At 41.1% G+C, this 27,593-nt stretch overlaps 2 protein-coding genes across 7 annotated transcripts in view; one reads left to right on the forward strand and one right to left on the reverse strand.

The window, feature by feature from the left end:
* Positions 1-1,243: 1,243 nt before the first annotated feature.
* Positions 1,244-15,604, reverse strand: med8.L (mediator complex subunit 8 L homeolog; the record flags this gene model as incomplete). Its single annotated transcript, NM_001095464.1, is given in 7 exon segments — positions 1,244-1,640; positions 1,742-1,990; positions 9,337-9,418; positions 9,501-9,641; positions 9,719-9,863; positions 11,606-11,724; positions 15,562-15,604. Coding segments are annotated over 7 exon segments (807 nt in total). The 3' UTR covers positions 1,244-1,575.
* A 34-nt stretch (positions 15,605-15,638) lies between these two features.
* The window catches only part of c1orf84.L (chromosome 1 open reading frame 84 L homeolog), a 112,739-nt gene continuing 100,784 nt past the window's right edge, over positions 15,639-27,593 (forward strand). For all 6 annotated transcript variants that reach the window (XM_018258299.2, XM_018258304.2, XM_018258300.2 and 3 more), the window contains exon 1: positions 15,639-15,779. In XM_018258299.2, coding sequence (XP_018113788.1) covers positions 15,756-15,779 — 24 coding nt within the window. In that variant the 5' untranslated portion in view covers positions 15,639-15,755. The remainder of the gene's footprint in view (positions 15,780-27,593) is intronic.

A 27,593-nucleotide genomic window follows, 5' to 3' on the forward strand; every position in this document is an offset into this window, starting at 1 on the left:
ACTGTGTTCCCTGCATCTCCACTTGCACAGTTAAGACTAATCTTAACTTAGCTCATAGCATTTTTCCTGTATGTCCAACACAGGGGGAATCGAGGGTGGTTTTATGCTACGAATGGACGAAATCCGAACTGGAGCTGCTGAATAAAAAGCTAACAATTAAAAATAAATAAAGACCAATTTTTATTGTAATTACTGTGATACCATCATACTTAAAAGTGAACTACCCCTTTAATTTGACAACTGACCGACTGATTCCATATGCTACTGAACAAATGATAATTGTGTATGACATACATCCATTCTGTGAACAGAAGGGGGTGTTGAACATGGCATTGAGAGATGACTGCTCTTTTAACAGACATATAAACAAAAATATGCATAATGGCTAGCCAGCCAATTTTAATAATAGTAGAAAATAAGCACAATACCTGAAAGCTGAGCGCATAAAGCTATCTATGTGACACAAAAAAACCTGAAGAACTAGTTGTATGGAGTAACACAAGAGTGTTGTAAAGTAAAGCTAAAAGGGAGGACCCACCAGTCGTGTGTAGACAAGCTATAAAATAAGCTGCTCAGAAATGCCACCCAAAATCTTTTAGTTTAATGAAAGAAAATGTAATTCTAACTGCAATTGCTACATTCATGAATTAATAAATCACAAAGGCTTTAAAGTGATCTGTACATGTAATTGCCATTGAAAAGGTATATATATCTGTCCCTTTCTATTCTGTTCATTGCTGGATCCAATTCTAAAAACAATCTAGCAGAAGGCAACTAATTAACTCCTGTGTAGAAGCAAGCAAACCATTGTTGAAACTAAAGTCTTGGTTGGATAAACGCTTGCTAGCTTTTTCTACATTGTTTGAAGAATATGAAACATAAGTTCAGAAAGGGACAAAAAAATAATCTTCACTCTAACTATATTGGGAAGCACTCTGCAGCACTTGCAGATGTTATTGCTATTATTTTTCAGCTTCAAATGCTTCAAATACCCATGTGTCGTAAAGGTCTTTTAATAAAAATAGCTACATTTACATTCACAAAGAGATGACAAAACCAAAAATATTAGAAAACGTATTTCTCCATGCAGGCACCACACAGAAGGTTTCAAAACTCTGTCAAAAAATGTTTTTACATATCTTTGATTAATGTATTTTTTTTTTTATTTTGAGCTTACTGTTAGTTTACAATTCCACCAAGGATCCCCTTACTGTATTTGTATAGAAATACCCAATATCTGCTCACTTTATAAAAATATTTTATTTTACAATAACATTGCATGCAGAATACCAGAAAAAATTATGCAAAAGTTACTCCTGTGTACTTAAATAAAAATTCCACATAAAAAAAAAAAATAAGTGTCATTTTACAAAAACAGGAGTGACTTTTCCCTTTTTGCTATAATACATAATATCCAACAGTTCTGAATACTGTCCAGTCCACACAGGATGGACAAGTGAAACATAAAGATTGCAAAATGTAGCCAATGACAAACAACTATAGTAGGCGATATTTCCTTTTAGTCTCATAACTCCTTTAAGTGTTCCGTCAGAACAAGTTTTGTATTATAAGTTTTCATCGCTGATATGGGTGCATTGACGCAGATTTGATGTTGGTTTTAATGCTGCTAGGCATCTTACCTGTTGGATGATATGAAAAGATTTTATATATAAAGAAATGTGGTCAGTTTAAAAAGGATGCATACAGAAAGAAGTAAGGAGACCATGTAAATAGCACCTACCTGGCTGGTTGCCCTGTGACATTGATACTCCAGCCATGTGTTGCTGCTGTTGGTTTGATTGCAATGACATTGGAACCTGTTGCATGCCTGCAGCACTTGGAAGCATGCCACTTGCTCCCGTCTGTCCTGGAGCAATAGGGCCACCTTGTCCTGGTGGTCGACGATTTGAAAGTCCTTTTCCAAATGCCACAGCAGCTACAAGTGCATTTGTGTCAGTAGGGTTAAATGTTTGCTTGTTCTGTCTTAAACCTAGAATAAGAGATTACACAAGTACAAGTGTAAGGAAATGTGAACAGATAGGAGACCAGAGGCTTTTATAGCTTATCGAAAATATAATTCTAAAATACGTTTTTCTACTGTACATTTTGCAGCACCGTAAAAAAACAAACAAACAATAAACCAACGCATTAGGTTTACTACAGTGATTATTTGATCATAAGTCTGGCATCTGTGGCTTTAAAATACTATAATTAAAAAAACAATAATTTTGAGTAATAAAAATATATTTTTTTGGTTTCTATCTCATTAGCACAACTGATTTAACATAATTCATTTTGTCAAAGTAACATCAATAGCATACAGAAGACTGCCTCTGCCGATCATTCCATCACCCCTTACAGCATCTTTTCTGCAACAGTCATGTTTCTCCTTTTTTACCTTTTCCTTCTCTCCTCAGTTGTTTTTCCACTTAATATCGCTTTGTTGTCCCACTATATGGCCTTCATTGTTATATATTTTTTCCACCTTTTTCTCCCATACCATTGTCTCCCATAATCATTTATTATCTGCACCATTTTTGTAAGCACTTTCCTTTGTACAGCATTGTTCTGCTGTCCTAAACTCTAAACAAAATGCAATTTGTGTTTCCTTTCAATTTCTTTCTTTTGCTTTTTTTCAATGGACTTACATTACATCACATTTGTGGTCAATGAAGGTGTAAAAAAGGAAAGAGGATGAAACAAACAGTGCAAAATATGCCCCAGTCTAGAAACTTGAGACAAGTCAAGTGTAAAAAGTCAACCATTATGGATGCACCAAAGCCACTATTTTAAATCCTAAATCATTTATGGAGAATTTGGTTTAAACCCAAATCAAATCCTAATTTGCATATGCAAATTCAGGCAAGAAGGGGTTAAAAAGAACCATGTGCACAGTTAGTGGAAAAAAACCCCAGAAAAACAATTTCCTTTTTTGTGTGATGAAAAGTCACATGATTTTAAGGATTTGGATTTGTTTCAGCCAGACACTGAATCCTGCTAAAAAATTCTGAATCCTGAACCTAATCTCGGTTTCGGATATTTAACACACTCATTTTCATATGTTATGCATTAGTGATGCCTGGGTTGGCAAACTGTTGACCTGTGCTGACCCTAACCTGTCCTCTCTTAACACAAACCCAACCCAGTCCGCCATGATTCCTTAAAACCAGAACCCAACCTGCTTGCCTCTAGCTAGTATTATGGAAGGGGTGGAGAAGGAGGCCACATAAGCATATACATCAAATGTGGCAGTAGCGTTTGGTCAGGTCAGTTCATTGGAGAGGGTTGGGAAGGAGGAGCGCCTAGAAAAGTTAAAGGTACCGGTAACTACCAAAAACAGGATTTTTGATACTCACCGTTAAATCCTTTTCTCTGTAGTCAATAGGGGGACACAGGGACACTGGGTTAAGCTCCACCCTCCAGGAGGCAAGACACTTGAATATGAATTAAGGGGCGTGCCAGAGGGTCTGGCTTACCCCCACATCAACCAACCTATTCAGTTTGTACCAAAGAGACTGCTGAACAGAGTCATATAATCAGATTAATCAAAACATAACTTGCAGAACAGGTGATTCAGGGGGATTTTTTTGTAAAAAAAGGCTGGAAGCCCTGTATCCCCCTATTGACTACAGAGAAAAGGATTTAACGGTGAGTATCAAAAATCCTGTTTTCTCTGTCATCTAAGGGGGACACAGGGGACTTAACAAAGCAGCCCCAATAACAACGGGTGGGCACAAGGAGATTTTTGACACATTATTGCACAACGGAGTGCAACACCTTGCGGCCAAAAGAGGCCTCTGAAGATGAAAACGTGTCCAAATGGTAGAATTTGGTAAAAGTATGAACGGACGACCAGGTAGCCACTCTGCAGATCTGCTCTAGAGAGGCAGAGTTGCGCCATGCCCAGGAAGGTCCCACGGATCTTGTGGAGTGTGCTCGAATGCCTTCTGGTGGAGATCTTCCCTTGTAGATGTAGGCCTGATGGACGGTCTCCTTAATCCATCATGCAATGGAAGCCTTAGATGCTGCCATGCCTCTCTGTGGACCGGAGGGAACTACGAACAGCCTTTGAGATTTTCGGTAGGGTTTGGACTTCTCTAGCTACCAGACTGTGGAGTCGTATTTCCTTAGCATTCTTTGGTTCTGGACACAACGATGGAAACACAATTTCCTGATTTATATGGAATGCCGAAACCACCTTAGGCAGAGAGGATGGTACTGTACGTAACACTGCCTTGTCTTTGTGGAACACTAAGAAGGCCGGATCGCACGACAAGGCACTTAGCTCTGAAACTCTTCTGGCCGATGAAATAGCCATAAGAAAGACTACCTTCCAGGTAAGCCATTTTTCTGATACTGTTCCAAATGGTTCAAACAGAGGATCGAGAAGAGAATCCGGTACTATGTTGAGATCCCATCCTGGGATCAGAGGGTGAAACGGTGGTGCAACATGTGCTACGCCCTGAATAAGAGTCCGAACAGAATTGTCGAGCGCCAGTCGAGATTGAAAAAGCATAGACACTGCTGAGACCTGTACCTTCAATGAACTCAGCTTTAGACCCAACTGAATGCCCCGTTGAAGGAAGGACAGAATTCTTGGTACGTTGCACTCAAGGAAGGGAAGATTTGCTTCTTCACACCAAGTCCAGTAGCTATGCCAAACCCTGTGATATGATTTGGATGACGTGAGCTTGCGCGATTTCAACATCGTGACAATGACTTCTTCATTTATGCCTTGCCGTCTCCAGATGTCTGCTTCAACAGCCATCCCGTCAAAGCAAATAGGCCCGGATTGTGATGAACCATGGGCCCCTGCAGAAGAAGATCTGCCCTGGGCGTCAGGCGGACTGGTTGCCCTATGGATAACTCTTGTAGATCTGAGAACCAGTTCTTCTGGGCCAATAAGGAGCAATTACGATCACCATGGAGTGTGACTGTTTGATCTTCTTCAGAACCCGTGGCAACATGGGAAGCAGAGGAAAGACATAAGCTAGGTTGAAGCTCCAAGTCTGAGTCATGGCATCCACTCCCACAGCCAGCGTGACCGGGTGAAGAATCTTGTCACCTTGCGATTGGTTCTGGACGCCATGAGATCTATCTGAGGCTCTCCCCTATGTGCCGACAGTTCCGCAAACACCTCCGGATGAAGCTCCCATTCTCCGGGATCGATTTGATTTTGACTGAGGAAATTCGTCTTTATGTTTTCCACTCCTAGAATGTGAATGGCTGATAGTCTCACTGAGTTGAGCTCTGCCCAGGATAGGATCTGTTGGGCCTCCGCTAGTGCTGCCTTGCTGTGGGTACCTCCTTGTCTGTTTATGTAGGCTATCGTGGTATCGTTGTCGCTCTGAACTTGAACTGCTTTTGACTGAAGTCCTTGGGCCAATCTCAAGGCTCAGAGTTCTAGGATGTTTATGGGAAGCTTGGTCTCGGGTGAGGACCATGGTCCCTGTAATGACAGATTGTTCCATGTTGTCCCCAGCCAAGGAGGCTGGCATCTGTCGTTATCACAGTCCAATCTGAGGTCGCCCAAGATTGTCCCCATGACAGAGTGTCGATTTGCAGCCACCATCGGAGAGACTCCCTCGTGGGCTGGGAGAGGAAGAATCTTTGTGACAGGGATCCCCCTTTCCAGGTCGAAAGGATGTTGGCCTGAAGAGGACGCAGATGTATCTGGGTGAAAGGCACCGCATCTATCGATGAGACCATCGATCCTAAGACTCTCATGGCTAGATGAATCATCGGCCGCTGGGAGGAGACCAACAAGTTGACTTGGTTCCTTAGCTTATTCTGCTTGTCTTGTGGAAGACTCACCCGCTGCATCAGGGTGTTGAAGTCTAGACCCAAAAATGTCATCTGGTTGCTGGCCAGTAGACTGGACTTGTCCCAGTTGATCGTCCAACCGAAACTCTGCTGCAATGTTATCGCTTTGTGGAGATCCTCTGTGCCCCTTTCTGCTGTCCTGGCCTTCAGCAGAAAGTCGTCCAAGTATGGTGTCACCGAGGTACCCTGAAGACGTAAGGACACTGCTGTCACTGACATCAGTTTGGTGAACACTCTGGGTGCCAACGACAGCCTGATGGGGAGATCCACAAACTGGAAGTGATGGTTCCTGAAAGTGAATCTCAGAAATCAATGATGAGGCGGCCATATCAGTATGTGAAGATACGCATCCTTGATATCTAGTGACATCATAAGCTGTCCGGGTTCCATTCCCCGAATAACTGACCGTCTTGAACCGCATTGACGGTATGTGCTTGTTGAGGAATTTTAAGTCTAGGACTGGTCGGAATGACCCGTCTCTCTTGGGTACCAGGAATAGATTGGAGTAGAAACCGGAGAATGTCTCTGACGGGGGAACTGGTACTATCACTCCGTTTTGCTCCATCTTGGAGATGCAGTCTAGGAATGAGCTTTGGTGGGACTGTCGGGAACTCTGGACATGAGGAATTTTCTGGGGGGCTGAGAAGAAAAGTCCAAGTGGTAGCCCTCTGAGACGATTTCGTCGACCCAGGTATCTGACGAATGTCGTTTCCACACATCCCGGAATCTTAGCATCCTGCCCCCTGTAGGCTGTCGCGACTCCGGAGGGTGTGCCCCGTCAACCTGAGGTAGACTTATCGGTTGATGGTTTGTTGTGAAACTTGCTGGTCTTCCATGCCGGGCGTCCTTTGTCACCTGGTTTGGCTCAAAAGGGAGAACGTTGGGGAGGACTACTGCGTCTTGTGTACCGACCACTTTGGCCCCAAAAAATTTTTCCTCGTCTGTTCAATGAGGTCACTCTGCTCTTATGTTGCGGAAGGTGCTCTTTCCCCATGTTGCCTGGGAGATAATTTTCTCCAACTCCTCACCAAAGAGCCGCTGCCCTTTGAAGGGTAGGGAAGTAAGTGACTTCTTTGAGCTGAGGTTGGCCGTCCAGTACTTGAGCCATAGTGTTTTACAGGCCGATACCGATAATGCGAGCAGTAATCTGTGTAGTGTCGAGGTTGGCGTCACACAGATAAACCGAGGCCTCTGCTATTGCTTGAAGCTAACAATTCAGACCTCGGCACTCCCTCTTGTATGTCCTTGATAAGGGATTCAGACCAAGCTTGAATGGCCCTGGCTACCCAGGTGGAGGCCACAATGGGACGCAGGGAGGACCCAGCCGATGAGTAGAACGCCCTTAGGAAAACCTTCAAGCCGTCTATCGGAGGGATCCTTGAACTCTGCTGCATCAGTGAATGGCAGTGTTGTGGCCTTGGTCAGCCTGGAAACTGGGGCAATGACTGATGGAGGCAGTGACCACTTATCTACCAATCCTTTGGAAAAGGGATAGGACTTTGAAAACTTTCAAGTAGCGTAGAATTTCTTTTCCGCAAAATTCCATTCCTACTGTATGATGCTGAATAGTTGTTCATGTGAAGGAAAAAAAGTCGAGGACTTGTGTTGTCTTTTAAACAAACCTGCTGTTTGTGCTTGGTCAGCTCAATGGGAGATTTTTAGAACATCCAAAACTCCCCTGATGATATCATCAATATCATCCTTTAGTATCCTCGTTATCGTCCTCTTCCTCCGAGGACCCCTCGGGTGGTGGAAGCTCACCTTCCAATTGAAAAGAGTTTGCTGCGGCTGATGAGACGTCAGATGGGGTATGGATTATAGCATCCCCTCTTGCGATATCAGGTCTTTTGCGCTTGGTGCTGGGTTTCTGACCAAGCTTGGCTAGTGCTTTTCCCAGGTTGTCCGCTATGGAGGGCAAACTCTGTAGGGAAGCCAGAGACTGGGAGAGTTGAATGTCCCAAAGGGGAGCAGGTGGGTCTGAAGAAGTACCTGCGACACCATCTGGTATAGCGTCCTCCTGGTCAGAAGCAGCCTGGGTAGCAGTGGGAGCGGGGATATTCCCTGGCATGGCTGCCACTACATGACTCTTAGACCATGTTCTGCAAAGCAGCTCAGTCTGACCCCCTGGAATTTTGGACTGGCAATTGGTACACATGAAGTATGTGACTTGTGCCGTTGCTGGTGTTAGGGCTCTCCCCCCTGCCCTGGAGAATAGGCCCCGACTTACCTTCTGCCATGTGCTCTGAGGTACCGGCTGAAGAGGTGGGCACAAGAATTTTTGCCTTGCCCTGGGCGCTGCTGCTTATTTATTTATTTAATAATTAGCCTGTGCCTGCCTAAGTCTCCTGTCTCCCTGAGGATGAATGCAGGTGCCTCCAGTGCCCTCTGAGAAAGCGGGAGCCCGCCGATTGTGCAGCTGCTGTGTCTGTGTGCTCTGAATGCTGAATCGCGCGTTTCAAAATGGCGCCTGGAACGCATACGCAAATGGCTCGAACCAGAAGAGGCGCCAGAAGTGCTCAGGACCAACGCGATGCGGACGTGCCTGTTCCCCCTGGGTCCTAAACACCGTGGGTACTTGGACGCCGCCGAGAAGAAAGGCAAGGAGAAGGGGAAGGCCCCAGGTGAGCTTAGAAGACACTGGAAGGGAGAAAAAGAGTAGGCAGGCACTGAGGATAGGATGTAGCTAGGGCAGCTCTCCCGTGGAGGGGGGTGTCGGGGGGGGATTACCAGCATGTGAAGGAAGAGTGTAATGACCCCTTGCTTCTCTGCTTACCGTGCAAGGCATCTGCAGTCCGGAACCGGGTGCAGAAGTCAGTGGGTGGTCAATATAGCCTATGTGGCTAGGAATGACCCGGTAAGGCTTCCCACGAAGGAGGGCTCCCCCCAGCTGGATACAGGGACCCCTGTTCCTGGGGGACCCCCTTTTTTGTCTTCTTATCTTCTACTGGAGAATTGTCCATCCTCCTACGAAGCAGGACACTTAAAAACTGAATAGGTTGGTTGATGTGGGGGTAAGCCAGACCCTCTGGCATGCCCCTTAATTCAAATTCAAGTGTCCTGCCTTCTGGAGGGTGGAGCTTAACCCAGTGTCCCTCTTAGACGACAGAGAAATTGATTTTCCAACCTGAGGTGTGGCCTAACACAGCTAGCACTCCGGTTAGGGGAGACAATAATATTTCTTCAAGAAAAATACCTTAGCAAGTGTTATGCTCCCTGCACCAGAAGGGAGCTCTCGTTGATTTCATGGATGTTGGGGCAAAAACATTCACATAATGAGTGAGCCAGGGCACATCAGCACCACTGCAGAATGTCTGATACTAACCAGAAGGGCAGGCACTGGCTTTATAAAATGAGCTAGTATAGAGTACCTTAGATACTGGTAGATAATTTACATTTCTTATGAATATAGGTTTACCGCAGAAGCACTTTTTATACGAATAATTGTCTGGTATTGCACAGTAAGCAGTCTCATAGCACTCTCATAGCAGTCATTAGCCCAAACCAAATACTTACTTCCAAGTTCAGATTCTCTCTCTTCTTTGCTAATTTTATCCAACAGATTGGAACACATCTTGTTCATACTTTGAACTTGTTTCTGGGGAAAATAAAACCAAATCAGCCATCTTGACAATGTAGCAATAACAAATTTAAAAAAAATGTTTGGACGGGAAGTATACCTGTGCAGCCTCAGTGGTGATACGGGCTGCTTCAGCACTTAGCTGTTTTTCTAGCTCTTCCACGTCAGGGTCTGGTTTTGTCCTCAGGTGATCTGGTACCACTTCATGGCTAAACACTGGAACTCTACCCTCTGTCAGACGCTGTAGGCAGAGAAGGGAATAACAGAGTCAAAGTTTGTACAATATTTGTCATCAAAACCAGTATTTCTTAAACTTACCATGATCTCCTCATCTCTGTCAGGAGACAAAAGAAGTGGAATGATGACCTGGTTTCTTAGAAGAGGAGTCTTCTCATTTTTAAGCACTTTGTTCAGTGTGTTCAGTTGCCCAGACAGCAGTGCAAAGCTATCTAGTACAGAGGGCCTGGAAAGATATACTTGTCAGAGGCTGAAACAACAAACAATTCTGCCCATACCAATCCTACATTAAAGGAAAAAGAAAGTAGTTTTTACTTGGGGGTGCCAAAAATTAGGCACCCCCCTTAGTGATCGCATTTACTTACCTGACACCCCGGGCCAGTGCACCTTTCAGGAGAAAACTGCCCGGAGTTATTTTAGCGTGCACCACAGAGCGATAGTTTTCCTGCTTCTTTCGAATTTCCTGGGGCAGACACATGCGCAGTAGAACTAAATAGCAGGCTTTTTCGTTTAAGTTCAGCTTTTCACTCTACTGTGCATGCACAGCTGCGAGAAGAAAGAAGAAGCCGGAAGACGATCGATACGTGGTGCTCACTGGAAGAATCCCGGGCCGGTGCAGTTTTCTCCTGATAGGAGCACCGGTCCGGAGTGTCAGGTAAGTAAATGTGATCACTTAGGGGTGCCTAACTTTTGGCACCCCTAAGTATAAAAGGACTTTCCTTCTCCTTTAATGACTGAGTTTAGAATTTTACAGTTATTATATTTTCTGCATTAGATGTAGAGAATTGAAATTAGCTTTCTAATGGCAGCATAAGCACACATGCTGAATCAAAGGAAATGTGCAGTTCCTGTTTTAGTAGGAACAAACATAAAAAATAAGACTAAAAAAATTTTTTTCTGTTGCTTATATAACAAGATGGCCCTGTGATCCATTTGTGGCAACAATTATAACTGCTTGTATTGAATCATTGAATCATATTGCTTCAGCAGAAAGAAGCCCAAAGATAGAATATCCCTTCAGAAACATATGCAGCACTGGCTGTCAAATTCCTGATTGGTACCTCAGCAGATTATGTTTCCGTTTACTAAACATACACAAAGATTTATGGTGGCTAATTTTACTGTGTGTTCATCATAAATTCAGACAGTGGACTGTCCTCCCCGAAACACTCAAAAGTTTAACACTCAAATGTGGCACATTCACCTAAAAATTTACTTTTTATAGTTTCCAGACATTCACAACTGCGTTTCTGGTCTGATTTTATTAAACCTACAATTTGACCTTCTTCTGTGGGTGTGTTACCCCAATCAATCACAACACAGAAGCTGTAAATCTAGATTACATGAATTATTCATGATGGAGAGATGGAGTGAGCATCATCACAACCACAGTCTCATTAAAATTGGCAAAAAGCCTTTAATACACAAGAGTCCTGTTCCCATTGCCAGATAAAGCACTAATAACAGCCTCTTGCAAAATGTCTGCTGTGCAGTTGGGAGTATTTAAAATATCTCATGTGCCACCTCAAATGTTATTATTAAGGTGAACCTCTCCTTTAAAGGAATTGTTCAGCATAAAAAAAAGGAGTAAATAAATTGACTGCGCGAAAATCAAAAATGTTTCTAATATAGTTAGTTAGCCAAAAATGTAATCTATAAAAGCTGGAGTGACTGGATGTGTAACATAATAACCAGAACACTGCTTCTTGCTTTGCAGCTCTTGGTTTCAATTGATTGGTTACCAGGCAGTAACCAATCAGTGACTTAAGGGGGGGCCACTGTTTGCTTTTGAATCTGAGCTGTATGCTAAGGATCAATTGCAAACTCACTGAACAGTTATGTCCCATGTGGCCTCCCAAGGGTTATGTTATTATCCAGTTTTTATTTTCACACAGAACTGTTTCTTTAATCCATAGAAATAGTCAGCATAGCTAAATGTGTTAAATAATAATATCTGCTTTAACGCACCATGTCAGGCGGTCAAACTCATTTTCAAGTTTATGTATAAAGCCAACCAAAGAGTTCTTGATGTCAGAAACTTGAGATATAAGGGCATCCAGGCAAGCCTCAAGCTGCTTCTCTTCTCTCTGTAGGAAAAGCAAAATTTGAATTCAGGTTTGATATAAGTCTTAGAGAAGCCTAACATAAAGCATACCTTCTGTCATGGAATTATTTTTTCATTACATATGCAAGTTCTGTCACCCACAGCTGTTTTAGACCGATAAAACTGTGGTAGAGCTACACAGCCAGTATAGCAGACAGTGCATCAGTTGTGCTTCTTTATAGCAGGGAATTCCAAAGCATTGGCCAGTTTGTTAGATCAGAGAAATCCTAGTCCAGATCCATTATCTGGAAACCGGTTGTCCAGAAAGAGCCAAATTATGGAATGGCCATCCATTTTATCCAAATAACCCAGATTTTTAAAAATGATTTCCTTTTTCTTTGTAATAAAACAATAGCTTGTACATGATCCCAGCTAAGATACAGTTAATCCTTATTGGAAGCAAAACCAGCCTTTTGGTCTTATTTAATGTTTAAGTGATTTTCTAGTAGACAATCTATGGCAATTCAAATGACAGAAAAATCCATTATCCAGAAAACCCCAGGCCCCAAGCATTCTGGATAACAGGTGTTTTTAAACATCAACTACAGATGTGTGGGTGGTCAAAACAGAAAAATAAAATACCATTATTGAACAGCCGTTTCTCTGTTGTGCTAAGCATTCTCACTTCCACACTGCCACTTACTCCTTATGGTTCTAATTCATACAGGAATGTACCCAATCCAACATTTGAGATTGGGACAGATCCCAGAACTGTTGATGGATACACATTAGAATTAAACCTAACTCTCCTGCCAAAACAGAGCTAAATCTTAAAGCCATGCGACATGGACAACTACATGTAACAATATATTGTTCAAAGATGTGATTTTTTAAATAGAATTTAATCATATTTTTCCTTCATTTTTGGGTTCAGATTCAGTTTGCTATTGAACTGAAACTTTTATTATTGATTTGGTGCATCCTTTGCAAATAAAAGAACAAATATAAAAGGATCCTACGTTTCTGTTAAGTGATCGGACACCTTGCACATTCCACAACAGGAATTTGGACCACTGCTGGTCCCCAAACAAACAAACAGCCATGAAGACAGCTCCTTGGACAAAGCATGTCTGGACATGGTGGCAGGACACACACATTCCTTGATCTCCCAGCATTTCATGACTGTCACAGCGTAGCCCCTAGCATATTATGACAGACACAGATGAGCCCCCAGCATTTCATAACAGGCACATAGTGGCCCCCAGCATTTCATTCCAGACACAGCACAGAACACTGCCCTAAGCATTTCATGACAGGCACAGCTCAACCCCCAACATTTCATTACAGGCACAGCTCAGTCCCCAACATTTCATGACAGGCACAGCTCGGCCCCCAACATTTCATGGCATAAACAGTTCTGCGCCCAAAATTTTATGGCATGCACGGCTTGGCCACCAACATTTCATGGCATGCACGGCTCGGCCTCCAAACATTTCATGGCATGCACGGCTCTGTGCCCAACATTTTATGGCATGCACGGCTCTGCCACCAACATTTCATGGTATGCACGGCTCTGCGCCAAACATTTCATGGCATGCACGGCTCTGCACCCAACATTTCATAGCATGCATGGCTCGGCCTCCAACATTTCATGTCATGCACGGCTAGACCTCCAACATTTCATGGAATGCACAGCTCAGCCCCCAGCATTTTATGGCATGCACGGCTCGGCCTCCAACATTTCATGGCATGCACGGCTCTGCGCCCAACATTTCATGGAATGCACTGCTCTGGACCCGACATTTTATGGCATGCACGGCTCGGCCCCCAACATTTCATGGAATGCATGGCTCAGCCCCCAACATTTCATGGCATGCACGGCTAGGCCTCCAACATTTCATGGCATGCATAGCTCAGCCCCCAGCATTTTATGGCATGCATAGCTCGGCCCCCAACATTTCATGGTATTCACAGCTCAGCCCCCAGCATCTCATTGCATGCACAGCTTGGCCCCCAGCATCTCATTACATGCACGGCTTGGCCCCCAGCATTTCATGGGATGCACAGCTCGGCCCCCAGCATTTCATGGCATGCAGCATACACAGCTCAGTCCCCAGGATTTTATGGCATGTATGGCTCAGCCTCCAACATTTCATGGCACGCAGGGCTCTGCGCCCAACATTTCATGGAATGCACAGCTCTGCACCCGACATTTTATGGCATGCATGCCTCGGCCTCCAACATTTCATGGCATGCACGGCTCTGCGCCCAACATTTCATGGAATGCACGGCTCTGCACCCGACATTTTATGGCATGCATGGCTCGACCCCAACATTTCATGGCATGCATGGCTCAGCCCCCAACATTTCATGGAATGCACAGCTCTGCACCCGACATTTTATGGCATGCACGGCTTGGCCTCCAACATTTCATGGCATGCATAGCTCTGCAGCCAACATTTCATGGAATGCACGGCTCTGCACCCGACATTTTATGGCATGCACAGCTCGGACTCCAACATTTCATGGCATGCACGGCTCTGTGTCTAACATTTCATGGAATGCACGGCTCTGCACCCAACATTTTATGGCATGCACGACTCGGCCCCCAACATTCATTGGCATGCACGGCTCGGTCCCCAACATTTTATGGCATGCACGCTCGGCCCCCAGCATCTCATTACATACACAGCTCAGCCCCCCAGCATTTCATGGGATGCGACATACACAGCTCAGCCCCCATCTTTTTATGACATGCACAGTGTGGCCCACAGCATTACATGACATGCACAGTGCACCCTTCAGAAGCTGGCACATACTAGAGAGTTGTCATACAAACCCCTCATTGTGAATGACAAAGACAATGTGCCAATGAATAGCATTTATGAATGTTACAAGGGATGTGTATCCAGAGGCACCAAATGACTGCTTCCAACCAGTCCCAGTGGATGTTTGGAGTAACAATGTAACAAATATGGGGCTGCTAGTATATCTCTAAAGCACAAAAAAACAAATGGTAGCATAACAGCTGATGGTGTTGCATAGAATAAAAGGTCAGGGACCCAGATCTCATCCCTCTGACTCGCTCCCTGTTCACCTTTCAGCTCTGATATCAGTGCGTCCACTTCTCATCTCCTCATTTATATTCATTAGTCGGAGAGAAGCGGATGGAACATGTGTGTGCCCCTTTTTATTTAAGTATCCATCCTTCTATTGCATACCTCCCAACTGTCCCTTTTTCGGAGGGACAGTCCCTCTTTTGACAGCTCAACCCGCAGTCCCTCATTGGTACGGGAAAGTCCCTCTTTTCTCTGCACTGAACAGCCAGAAAAAGAAACAAAGTTTCTCACTTAATTGGCTTTTAACAGAGAGCCCAGAACAACTAACAGGTGCAAATAAGATACTTTGTAACAATTTTGAGACACAAAAACACAGTTTAGATAAAGAGAAATATTTTCTAACTTTCATAACCTGCCAAATTTTGTAAAACAAACACGGTAATTAGGGGGTGTGGCCACAGAAAGGGGTGTGGTCAAAAAATTGCTGCGCTACGTGCTGCGCTCTTTTTACTTCCAAAATGTTGGGAGGTATGCTATTGAACAGCCCTGCGTAATATGTTTATGTTTTATAAATAAGACAAAAGCTACTCAGAAAGAAATAGTCTGACAGCTTGACTTCATTCAGGGAATTGTAGGACCATATCGCCTTCCCCAAAAAATAAGAGACTAAAATACCCATTTCTATAACGCATTACAGATGAGACTACCCTATGCACGACATGCCTACTTTACGGGCAGAGAGAGCTTGCTTTATTGGATAACAACAGGCCATTGATACACCATCAAATTTGCGAAACCGATTCCACTTGTATTATTCTAACCTGCATTTTCACGTTCCCCGTCAAATCCCACTCTTCCACGTTCAGACGGAGCACTTCCGGAGTATTCGGCCACCTCCGGGGAAAAAACGAAGTTGTTCCGGGTCAGAGGGGGGTAGGACCTGTGTACTCCAGCTGCGAATACCCATCAGCCCCCCCAGACCCGACGGCAGGGGTGGGGGGAAACTTCTGGGGACATGGCAGAAAAAGGAGACGCAGAGGTACAGAAAGGGGGTTGTATACACGTAAAGTACACGCGAAAGTATAGGCTTCAAATTGTAGCAAGTCTGTGGGAGTTACTCCTTCCTTAAAGTGACGGCGACACATTACACGTCTGTACTAACCTCCCTTTACCCCATTTGTTGCTTTCTAACATCCTAGCGATTCTTCATTTTGCGGCTTTATACTAGAATATACCGCCGCAGGCTGTGGAATTGTTTTTCAGTGTTTTTATACCAGGTAGTAGAAATCATTCATGTATTCTCTAAGGAAATCCTTTTCTGTCCCCTCAGAGTAGAACTTGTCCCCACTTCAGCTGTGTGACCCTTTAACAAGCTTCTATAACCTGCATGGATCATCTAAACACAGCACCATATGATGTTTATACATAGAACTCACGTGTTTGCTGAGGTTTCATCACTTATTTGCTGCTGAAATTGTATTGATTACTTTCACAAGTTCAGTTATTCCTATGTAGGAAAAGTCAATTGGATTATAAGGTTTTCTTTTGTTTTTTTTGTTTTTTATAATTTTTATTCAGGAGTGAATATTTTTTTCACTAAAAGCAATTTAGGCTCAGGTTTGCCCTGCTCAGAGGTGGCCTAAAGCCACATATCCTGGTAAATTGTAGCAAATGTTCTAGCTTTTAATTACAATGTAAAATAGTTATTTCTTTTTTTTTTTGCCCTGTGTGATTTTCTTCTTCTTCTTATATGCAGGAGTAAAAGAAAAAAAAAATAGCAGATTGCAGGAAAAGTTGTTGTCCCTAGGAAAAAAGGAAAACTGTTAGTAAATCTGCCACTATGCTTATCTCTAATACTACCTTTCAAATTACCCTATGGTATGTCCACAAAGCTCTAGAGCAGTGATCCCCAACCAGTAGCTCGTGAGTGACATGTTGCTCTCCAACCCCTTGGATGTCCCATTGGCCTCAAAGCAGGAGCTTATTTTTGAATTCCAGGCTTGGAGGCAAGTTTTGGTTGTATAAAAACCAGGTGTACTGTCAAACAGAGTCTTAATGTATGTTGACCATCCACAAAGGGGCTACCAAATGGCCAATCACAGCACTTATTTGGCAACCCCAAGAACATTTTGTATGCTAGTGTTGCTCCCCAACTCCTTTAACTTCTCGATGTTGCTCACGGGTTTAAAAGGTTGGGGATCCCTGCTCTAGTGTATGCTTCATTTTTACACCTGTCTACATAGATTTATATTGCCATATCTATTACTTCTTCCTACTAAATAGAATATTGAGAAAATGCTTTTGTAAGTGAATATCCCTTAAAGGGGTTGCTCACTTTTTGATTAACTTTTAGTATGATGTAGGGACTGATATTCTGAGACAATTTGCAGTTGGTTTTCATTTTTTATTATGTGTGGTTTTTGAGTTATTTAGCTTTTCATTCAGCAGTTCTTCAGTTTGCAATTTTAGCAATCTGGTTGCTAGGGTCCAAATTACCCTAGCAACCATTTATTGATTTGAATAAGAGCCTGGAATATGAATAGGAGAGGGCCCGAATAGAGACACGTGTAATAAAAAGTAGCAATAACAATACATTTGTAGCCCTACAGAGCATTTGTTTTTAGATGGAGTCAGTGACTGCCGTTTGGAAGCTGGAAAGAGTGAAGAAGGCAAATAACCCAAAACTATTAAAAAGTAACATCGAAGACTCATTGAAAAGTTGCTTAGAATTGGCCATTCTATAACATACTAAAAATTAACTTAAATGTGAACCAACCCTTTTATATGGTTCATGTGAACATTATGCGAAATAAAAAAAGGGAAACTGCACCCAAAAATATTTTTTTTATTTTTGCATAATGAAAGATAATGTCATTCTAAGCAACTATACAATATGTTAAAATTATTTGTTATCAGAAACTGCTATTAAAAGTAGTATCTTTGGCTGTTGAATTTTAGCTGCACCTTTTGTTCAGATTCCTTAAACATGGTAATAACAAAATATTATTGATATTGATAGTAACTAAGCTGCATGAATCCATATTTGTGGCAAAACAATCGTTATGGGTTTATTTAATGTTTACATTTTTTTAAAAGCAGAATTATGGTATGGTGGTCCAAGTTACAGAAAGATCCCTTATTCAGAAAACCCCAGATTCCAAGCATTCTTAATAATAGATCCTATACCTGTATTAATTGTTGTAACTTATTCTAAAAGTATTGATCAATTTCAACATTGCTTTCTCATACAAAGTAAGAAATGCAATTTCAAGTACCTTTGTGTGTGTGTATAATGTATGTATACTGTTTTCCTGTGATGATAGACTATGGTTCAGACAACTTCTGAAAAGTGAGGCTAGGGGTAAATTGAGAAAGCAATATGTGTAACAGCCAACATGTTTGCTTTAAATGTAATCTTCTTGACGAAAATAAGATTTCCTTTAACACATGGTAAAAGTGAAGCCTGTATCTCAAACATTTATCACAGATTAAATAGTTCCAAGAAAGAGTTATGAATTTGACATTAGTTGACTTTCAGTTCAGATAAGTGCAGATCTGCGGATGTGCAGCTCAAATAACAAGGAAGTCATGCTCCAGGGGTGCCAATTTGTCAAATGCCCCAAAGTGAATAAAATTGCTTACAGGCGCTCCTTTTCTGGAAAAAAAAACTCACTGGGCCAGGGTACCTTCCACACATTTATGTGTTCATATTTTAAAGAGGAGTGGCGAAGAGGAGGGGTTAAAAGTAAATGTAGAAGAGCCCTAAGGAGAATAGAAGAAATCACTAAGGATGTGAGAGTGTCCAGACTGGTTTAATAAAGTAAAGAGATTAAGGTTTATGGCAGAGCAAAATAATGAGTAATGCTGTTTGCAAGTGGGTTTGTGATGTCTCTGGGTCTCTGGGTGGGACATGGTTTAGTGATGTGCAATTTGGCCTGAAACCCACAGGTTCGGGCCAAAATACATGCATTATTTGCGGTTCAGGCCAAACTTTATCCAGCAGTGACCTTACTATACCCCACTACAGTCTCTGGCAGCCTGTATTCATGGACTTGCTCCTGCTTTGCTTTGCCTAATCATGACGTTAGAGATGGGAGGGTTGCATGCAGGTCTATATATACCAGCGGCTTGCCGGGTTAGGTTGGGTGCAGGCCAGTTATGGTTGGATACAGGTTGAATTTTTGTCTACCCGCTAATCACTACTATGATTGTCTGTATAATTGGATCCTTCTGTAATGTGGAGCACCATGCTTTAAAGCTACTTTAAAAAAAAATACAAAAAAAACCAAACAAATAAATATTTTTCTGCATTTAACCACAGAATGCATCTGGAATGCTGGCACTGCATATGCAGCTTCTTGAAAGCCAGCTTTGTGTTATTATAGAGAAAATAGCTGAAGCATGTGTAGATTAATAAGTGACTTATTAAGAGTGCCATTTATTTTGTTATGATCCAGCAATACCATGATTATACTGCCTCGCGTAAAGGGAACCTGTGGGCCAAAAATATTTTACCAAACCAATCTGGTTGGGATAACAGTATTTTTTTTTAAAAAAGTAATTGCCCCCCCAGCGCTAGGCACCAGAAGCTCAGCCATGATGGGGCACATGCATGCTTATAATGAGCGAATGCTGCAGCTTGCTCATTATGCGCATGATGTCAGAAGCTCATTATGCACATGCGCGCTGCACAACATGGCTGCTTGCATTGGGAGCTCCCTCCTGGTGAGATTGTCCGAGGTGGGGCCAGTGTTTATTTTTTTTTTAAAATATACTGTTACCCCAAACAGAGTGCAGACTTTATTAGACCACTCCTTTCCTGCCCTTTAAGAGGTAAATGCATACAGTTATAATAAATCCATATATCGTGTTGTGCATTGTGCTCATGCATAAAAAAGCTGCATATATAGTATTTTGAATGCTGTTCTATTACATGGTAAAAATGTCTTTAGCACAGTGCACCAGCGGGACACAATATCTTAAAAATATTCCTTTATTGATTTCATTAAAATCAAAGAGACTTCAGGAACATATACAAAACCAAATGCTTGTCAAGTTTTGTAGCTACCAGCCACTTTCTCAAAAGCTGTATAGTGTGCAAGCCCACCCCTTAGGAATTTAAACTCACATAGGACCCACCCATAAAAACCATTAACTCTTGCTACAGTGTCCATAGATGACTTATCCTCTATACACATTACTGTGATGAGACATAGACCCTATGATATCTCCAACAAAGAAAACAGAAATGAGCTGAAAATGTTGGTAACAATACATAGTATACAATAAAAAATCCATAAAAAAAAAATATATATATATATTTATATATATATATATATATATATATATATATATATATATATATATATATATATATATATATATATATATATATATATATATATATTATACAACCTCCATGTTGCCAGCACTTTTGACAAAAGGTTTACATGCCTGGGTGCAGTATCCCACATATTTATCCAATCCAAATGCAATAAGGTCGGCACTCTCAGGACTTCTTAAAAGGAAAAAATGTTTATTGTAGAAGTTACAGACTGATGTTTCGGCCTGGTCCCAGGCCTTTCTCAAAGTAACAATTCCATGTTAAAACTGAATTTTATACACATGATCAGGCGGGAAAACAACAGTCTGATTGACGTGGTGTAATCGTCAACATTTAGCGACTGCCAATCAAGCCAACTTCTGTGACTGCACATCAGTATTACATAAATGGTTAACTTGTCTAAACCCATTACAGGGAACCAAGACTACTTCTAAATAACAGATTAAAAACGAAGTTAAAAACAAACCACAGTGTTGCAACATTACTTGTTAAAATTATTGTAACAAAAATTGTAACAATTTAAATGTTGCTTCTGTGTATGATACATGAGGATGTAATAGATCATGGACATCTTGATCTATCTCTGGGCCATATTGTACCTTAACTACATAAAACTAAGCATATTTTTCATACATCATTATAGTGAATTATGTAAATGCCTCTCTCACTGACTCTATGTAACACCTGTTTCATGTACGCACATGATCATTACCTCACATTCTATTGAAGCACACTCTTCTATACACCTCAGAACTTTTAAACCATACACGGGTGATTATCCTAATCTCTACGATCTCCTACTGTTGTGGTACCCTCTAAAATGTGCCATAAATATGCAAATAATGCTTAATAAAAAGCCGTATATTGTAATGTGTATCCCAGTCACTACGTGTTCTAAAAGGAAAGTGTTAATAAACCTATATAAATAAATAAATTAAAAAATCCCCCACATATAACACCCAAGTAAACTACCCATATAATAAATCATATAATATATGCTACCCATATAATAAATCATGTAAGTGTTATCCACCAAAAGTCTCACCAATCATTAATAAATAAATAAATAGAAATATATTAAATGTATAAAAGTGAAAAAGCAAAAAATAAAAAATCTATAGCATATTATGCACAGTTCCCATGTCAGTTCAGATATGCTTCACCACTTCGTGCAGTGAAGCTCGATGAAGCTTCTGTGTATAGTTCATGATGTATCCTCATGATGTATATGTCAAGGCACTAAAAACTCGGGGTGTGATGAGGCTAAATGTCTATGAAAAATTGTCAAAGTTTTTTAAAAAAAAGGTTTTAGCGTAAAATATTTAGTATAAAATATTTAGTATGTGCCCCCACTACCACCTGTACGACTACCACCTGCCACTTTTTACTGTCATCCGGTTTGCGGCTATCGGTCACCAAACGCAAACCACGCTCAGGGGCCATCGCACTCTTAGCAACAGACTGGCGTCTACTCACCACCCGCGAGCCGAATTGGTATTTGATAAATATCTTTGAAGAATCGATGTGGTGGCGCATAGTTATGATGTACTGGCTGCTGGCACACACGACTGCGGATTATTAACTACTCTCGCAACGCCAATTCATCTGTACAAATAGCGATCTCCGGCCTGTCTTGTAGCAGTTATAATAAAGATCTTCCATCCGGTCGTTTTTTAATCTGTTATTTAGAAGAAGTCTTTTGGTTCCCTGTAATGGGTTTCGACAAGTTAACCATTTATGTAATACTGATGTGAAGTCACGGAAGTTGATTTGATTGGTCACTAAATGTTGACGATTACACCACGTCTGATCATGTGTATAAAATTCAGTTTTAACATGGAATTGTTACTTCGAGAAAGGCCCCGAAACATCAGTCTGTAACTTCTACAATAAACATTTTTTCCTTTTAAGAGTCCTGAGAGTGTGGAATATATATATGTATATATCAACAAAAAAGTTCAGATATTTTGATATATTTGTCCATATATATGAACTAAGTCTTGGACGGGTTAAGTGCTCCACAGTGAGGCAACTTCGGGCGACTATAGAAAACGCATCGCCGCGTGTGCATTAGTGCAGGTGACTTTTCATTCTAGCCTATGGGGAAAAACGCTGAGGCAGTTCGGGGAGATAGTCGCTGAAAAGACGAGGCGATTAGTCGCCCGGCGACAAAATCTCCCCGAATCTCCTCGTGTGGCCTTACCCTTAAGGTGATAAATCCAATATACCTCCCTCTCCAAAAGTATTTTCTCCACATCACTTTTTCTCACATTATGTCTTTGCTTATCTATAATCTGGAACATTATCTTAGCCCTACTGTTATGTCTATCACACACATGTTTTGCTATAGCTGATTACATAATTTCTTTTTATGGCTGACATATTTTCCAAAAATCTGACACCAGCATTCGGGAGGTTTTCACAACATATTGGGCCCCACATTCACAAGTGGCCAAATAGACCACTCCTTTTGATAAACAATTAAAATACTGCTTAATATTATAAGACTTACCCGTATGAGTTCTACTAAAAGAGCTAGAGACTTGATCACCAAACAAGCTTTACATCTGCCTCAGCCACACCGATAGGTGCCCTTGAATCTCACCCATGCTTAGTCATTTGTTTGGCCCCTGGAACTATATTGACGCCTTGATAACCAAGAGGCTATATAACGTCCTTTGCGAAAAACAAACAAGATTGTTGGATCCAAGACCCTAGACAACACTGTAACAACACATCCCAGTGTTTCATCACACTACGGCGAATAGTATGTGCATTTCTACTAAAGGTAGTACAATCTCTCAATTTGAGCCCTTGTTGGGTGCCCCCAATATAAGAACGCAAACCCAAACTCTTATACTTAAAGTAGTTCATGTCTATCAATAGCAACAGCTTTAACATAAGCAATTTTTACATCTTGTGGATCATAACACAGTTCAATAAACCTATCCCAGAAATCCATAGGTTGAATCTGAAAAGTATCCCATGAAGAGCATATCCACCGTAACCGTATAAATTGCCCCACTGGGATACCCCTAAGGCATGAACCTGGATGGCCACTTTTTGCATGTAATAAAGTATTCCGTGTAATGGCCTTCCAAAAAAGAGTAGTTTGCACTGATTTGTCAGATGCTGTAAAAACAATATCAAAAAAGGAAATACTTGTGCGAATGCTTTTTACTGCACTATTGCAATAATCAACAAGGCCACAAAAGACTCACAAAAAGACTCCTTATCTCCTTCCCAAACTTCCCAAAAAAATCGAATAAAATGCGTCCTAAACGGATTGCAATCTCCAAAAATGTGACGTCTTTCCCATCAACCCATAAAAAGGTTGGCATAAGCGGCGCCACATTTCTGGAGGTAGAACTTGCCATCAAAGCTAAAATAATTGGAATACAACGAAAAAATGACATTTACTATTACATGGTACAATCTACTGGCTATATACTATTTACTTGTAGTAAAGCTTTATAAAATGCAAACCATTTTTCAATGTAGGGTACAGGTTGGCCACATTGCATTTTTGTACCGAAAAGATTGTTGAATGGTATTGAGCACACACGCAACGCCAGGCTAAACTTTCAAAGCTCTTGTGGTAAAGAATCATTTTGCTTTAATGTTAAACAGCTAAGCTATATATCCCAGCAAAGCATTCTCCCAAGTTCCCCAGTTGCCTCCTACATTTCAGAAATGTTGTAGTGGATTTTCTCTTACAAATGCTCAACTAAGTGACATGTGCATGGTAGATGACTTAGATTGTAAGCTCTAGTGGGGCATGGTGAGATATGAATGATGATCAATCTCTGTTAAGTGCTGTATTAATATGATGCTATTAATAAGCATTTACTGTTGCTTTGTGAATGTTACCTGAGAAGCCAGACTGTTTTAGGTGTTAAAGCTGGATACCGATTTTCTAAAATACTTAAAGGAAAACTATACCCCCTGAACAATATAGGTCTCTATAAAAAGATATTGCATAAAGTAGCTCATGTGTAAAATCCTGCTTCATGAAAATAAACCATTTTCATAATAATATACTTTTTTAGTAGTGTTTGCCATTGGGTAATAATCATAAATAGAAAATTGCCATTTTATAAAATAAAGGCCGCCCCCTGGGATTGTAGGATTCAGAGTGCACACAAACAAACCAACCAAACAAACCATACATGTTAGGTCACATGAGCCAATTAACAGACAGAGTTCTGTCTTTTGCTTCTACACTTCTTCTTAGGTTATGTAATAAAAGTAGGGATGCACCGAATCCACTTTTTTGGATTCGGCCGAACCCCCAAATCCTTTGCGAAAGATTCGGCCGAATACCGAACCGAATCAGAACCCTAATTTGCATATGCAAATTAGGGGTGGGAAGGGGAAAACATTTTTACTTCCTTGTTTTGTGACAAAAAGTCACGTGATTTCCCTCCCAACCCCTAATTTATGTATGCAAAATAGGTGCAGTAACCCATAGCAACCAATAAGTAGGTAAAACTTACTGGTCACCTGTTTAAAAGCAAACTCCTTATTTGTTGCTAGGGTTTACTGCTACTGAGCAAACTTAGTGCCTTTTATTACATATGGGGGATAGAGTTGTAGTATTTCTGGTCAGGTGATCTCTGAGGCAGCACAGAGACCATCATGAAATGGTGGTTCAAGGCAAGAGATGTAAAAGGGCAATAAATACTTAAATATATATAACAGTTTGGTAAGATTTTTAATATGCCACTTAATTTGATATAAATTATATGTTGCTTAAATATTAATTTTGGGGGTAAAGTTTTCCTTAAGGGTAAATGAATCAAATGGTAAAATAGAGGGCAGTTTCACAGCGTTGTATTCATTTGTATGGGATTTTTGGTGCGTATTTATCTAAGGGTGAATGCTCACTTTTAACCAGTGATATATATGAGCCTAAAATACTATAGTAACTAGAGAGCCCCATGACAGACTGTGACAAGCTCTATTTTCACACATAAATATGCACCTTAATGAATCTCATTTTCTCTGTGTGGTCAGTGTTTGGAGCGAACAATAAAATCTTCTGTGAGATGCATGCTTCTTTTTTGCATTGCCAAACAAATCACACAGATTATTTCCAGGTGCATCTTACCCATAGAGCTGTCACCTTTCTGGAGAAAAAAACAGCCTTTTCGTATTTGTTATTACACTTCCCTATTTTTACCAACCAGGTGGCAACCCAACACACATATCACAAATGTGATATTCGAGGTGACAGGTGAGCTGTGATGCACATTAAATTGTGGCTGTTTGCATGCATAGGCACCAGAAAAAAAACATTGTATCTGGTATGTTTTAGGCTCCTCCAATTTGTTGTTCTGCTCTATTTTTCCTACAATACAGGTATAGGATCTATTATCCAGAGTTCTTGCGGTTTTCCATATAAAAGATTTTTCTGTAATTTGGATCATCACATGGAAGCCAGTGTAGGAGGGCTGAGGTTTGGAGGAGGGTTTAGTTATTATTTAAATAAAGTCAAAAAGATTGTTTTCCACCAATATTTTGTCATTACAAAAAAAAGGAAATACATTTTAAATCATATGATTCTAAGCTTTCTGGAAAAAATATTAAGCAAATGTCTAGAAATGTGTACACTGCAGCAACTGCTCTGTATTTTCTTATAGTAAACAAGGCCACAAAAGTACAAAAGTAATATTTTTCATTAGTTAAGCTTGGAAAGCGCTTATGTTGCTTTTAAAGGCCTGAATCAAACAAAGCTTCTTTCACCTTTGAATCTCTTTGGCAGACTTATCCAGATCTTATTGCCTTCCTTGTGAAATCTGCTGAAATGCTTACGAAGTGAATGACGTTTTCAGTTCATCCAGTTCACTTGGGGAGTGTCAGGTGTAGGACAACAAGTAACATAGATGTATTTAAATAAAAGATGACTGAGGACAATACCACATGGGCTACCTCCAGGGCAAAGCTGATGGAAAACCAATGTAGTTTAATGTTTCCTTATCTCTGATTTGTCATTTTATGTTGTGAATTGGATGTATTCTACTAGTACTTGATTATGTGTCTAAAGGAGAACTAACCCCTAAAAATGAATATAGCTGAAAATGCCATATTTTCCATACTGAACTTATTGCACTAGCCTAAAGTTTCAGCTTCTCAATAGCAGCAATGATCCAGAGCTTCAAACTTGTCACAGGGGGTCACCATCTTGGAATGTGTCTGTGACTCACATGCTCAGTGGGCTTTGAGCAGCTGGTGAGAAGCTAAGCTTAGGGGTCGTCGCAAATTATCAAGCAGAAAATTAATTTTGTCTGTAATATAAGCTGATGCTACAAGGCCGATTATTAAATTCTGATGTTAGTTGCACTGGTTTTTATTATTATCTGTATTTTTTAATCAGCCTTATATTGTGACATTTTTATTCTATGTGTACTGTATTTCGAGTCAGACCCTAAATTCAGTAAGTTACAGCAGCACAGAGCATGTGCAGTGAATAAGCAGAAAAGAAGTCGGGGAGCTACTGGGGTATATTTGGAGGCACAGATCTTCCCTGCTAAAAGGCTGTGGTCGCTGTGGTCGCCGTGGGCTGGTATAGAAGCCCAAAACATAATGTACATGATTTCTAGCCTGCATATTTAGGTAGGCTTTAGTTTTCCTTTAAAACACATGTAATGGATCAGGGATACCTTTAATTTACTGTAATATCCACAGTTTTTTAATAGTCTTTACTTAATAAGCAATAAACAAAGAATACACCTTATGTTGTGGGTGTTTTTACCAGTCTAAGACCACCACATCCCTTGAATCAGGGAAGATGTGTAATTTATTAGTTGTGACTTAATTGTGTTGAAGATTTTGCTTTTTCAGTTGCTAAATAGCAACATTTTATGGGGTTAAAGGGATTACAACAAGTTTTCTCTGTTGAAGATGTGCATATGAGAGGAGTCTTACACTTACTGAGCAAGACATAGTTGGGTTAAATAGTGCTGGGACAGTATTGCAGCTGCACGATGAGAAGTCAGCCAGTTGGATAACCGTAAGAAAGCCTAGTGTGAAGAAGGGAGAAAGGGACACTAATCTGAGCATCTCAACAATTTACCAGGTTGTGCCAGGATGTTGGCTTAATGGAGGAATGGAAGTTCCTGATGGGGATCATCTTACTAACAGCCATGAAACCAGCCTCTCTATATTAGCCTTGTGGAGTAGACCTGGGATAGGTCTAGTTTGTGGTCATAAGGGACTCAATAATTAAGAAAATGGATAGGGTAATCTGTTTAGTTACAAACAGTTTGTGCTCTCCCTGGTGCCAGGGTTTGGCATGTGGTTGATTACATAGACAGATTATTAGATTGGGCTGACCATGGCCCAGATCTTGGTAAATGTTGGTACTAATGACAGTATTTATTGTAGATGGAGATGAGTTCGAAAATCTAAGATCTCGGCTTAAGGAAAGGCCATTCAATGTTACTTTTTTAGAAATTTAGCATATGCCATGTGTATTGCCATGGGCAGTGTCTGAGCACTGAAAACATC

Source organism: Xenopus laevis, chromosome 4L (genome assembly GCF_017654675.1).
Source record: "Xenopus laevis strain J_2021 chromosome 4L, Xenopus_laevis_v10.1, whole genome shotgun sequence".
NCBI lineage: Eukaryota > Metazoa > Chordata > Amphibia > Anura > Pipidae > Xenopus > Xenopus laevis.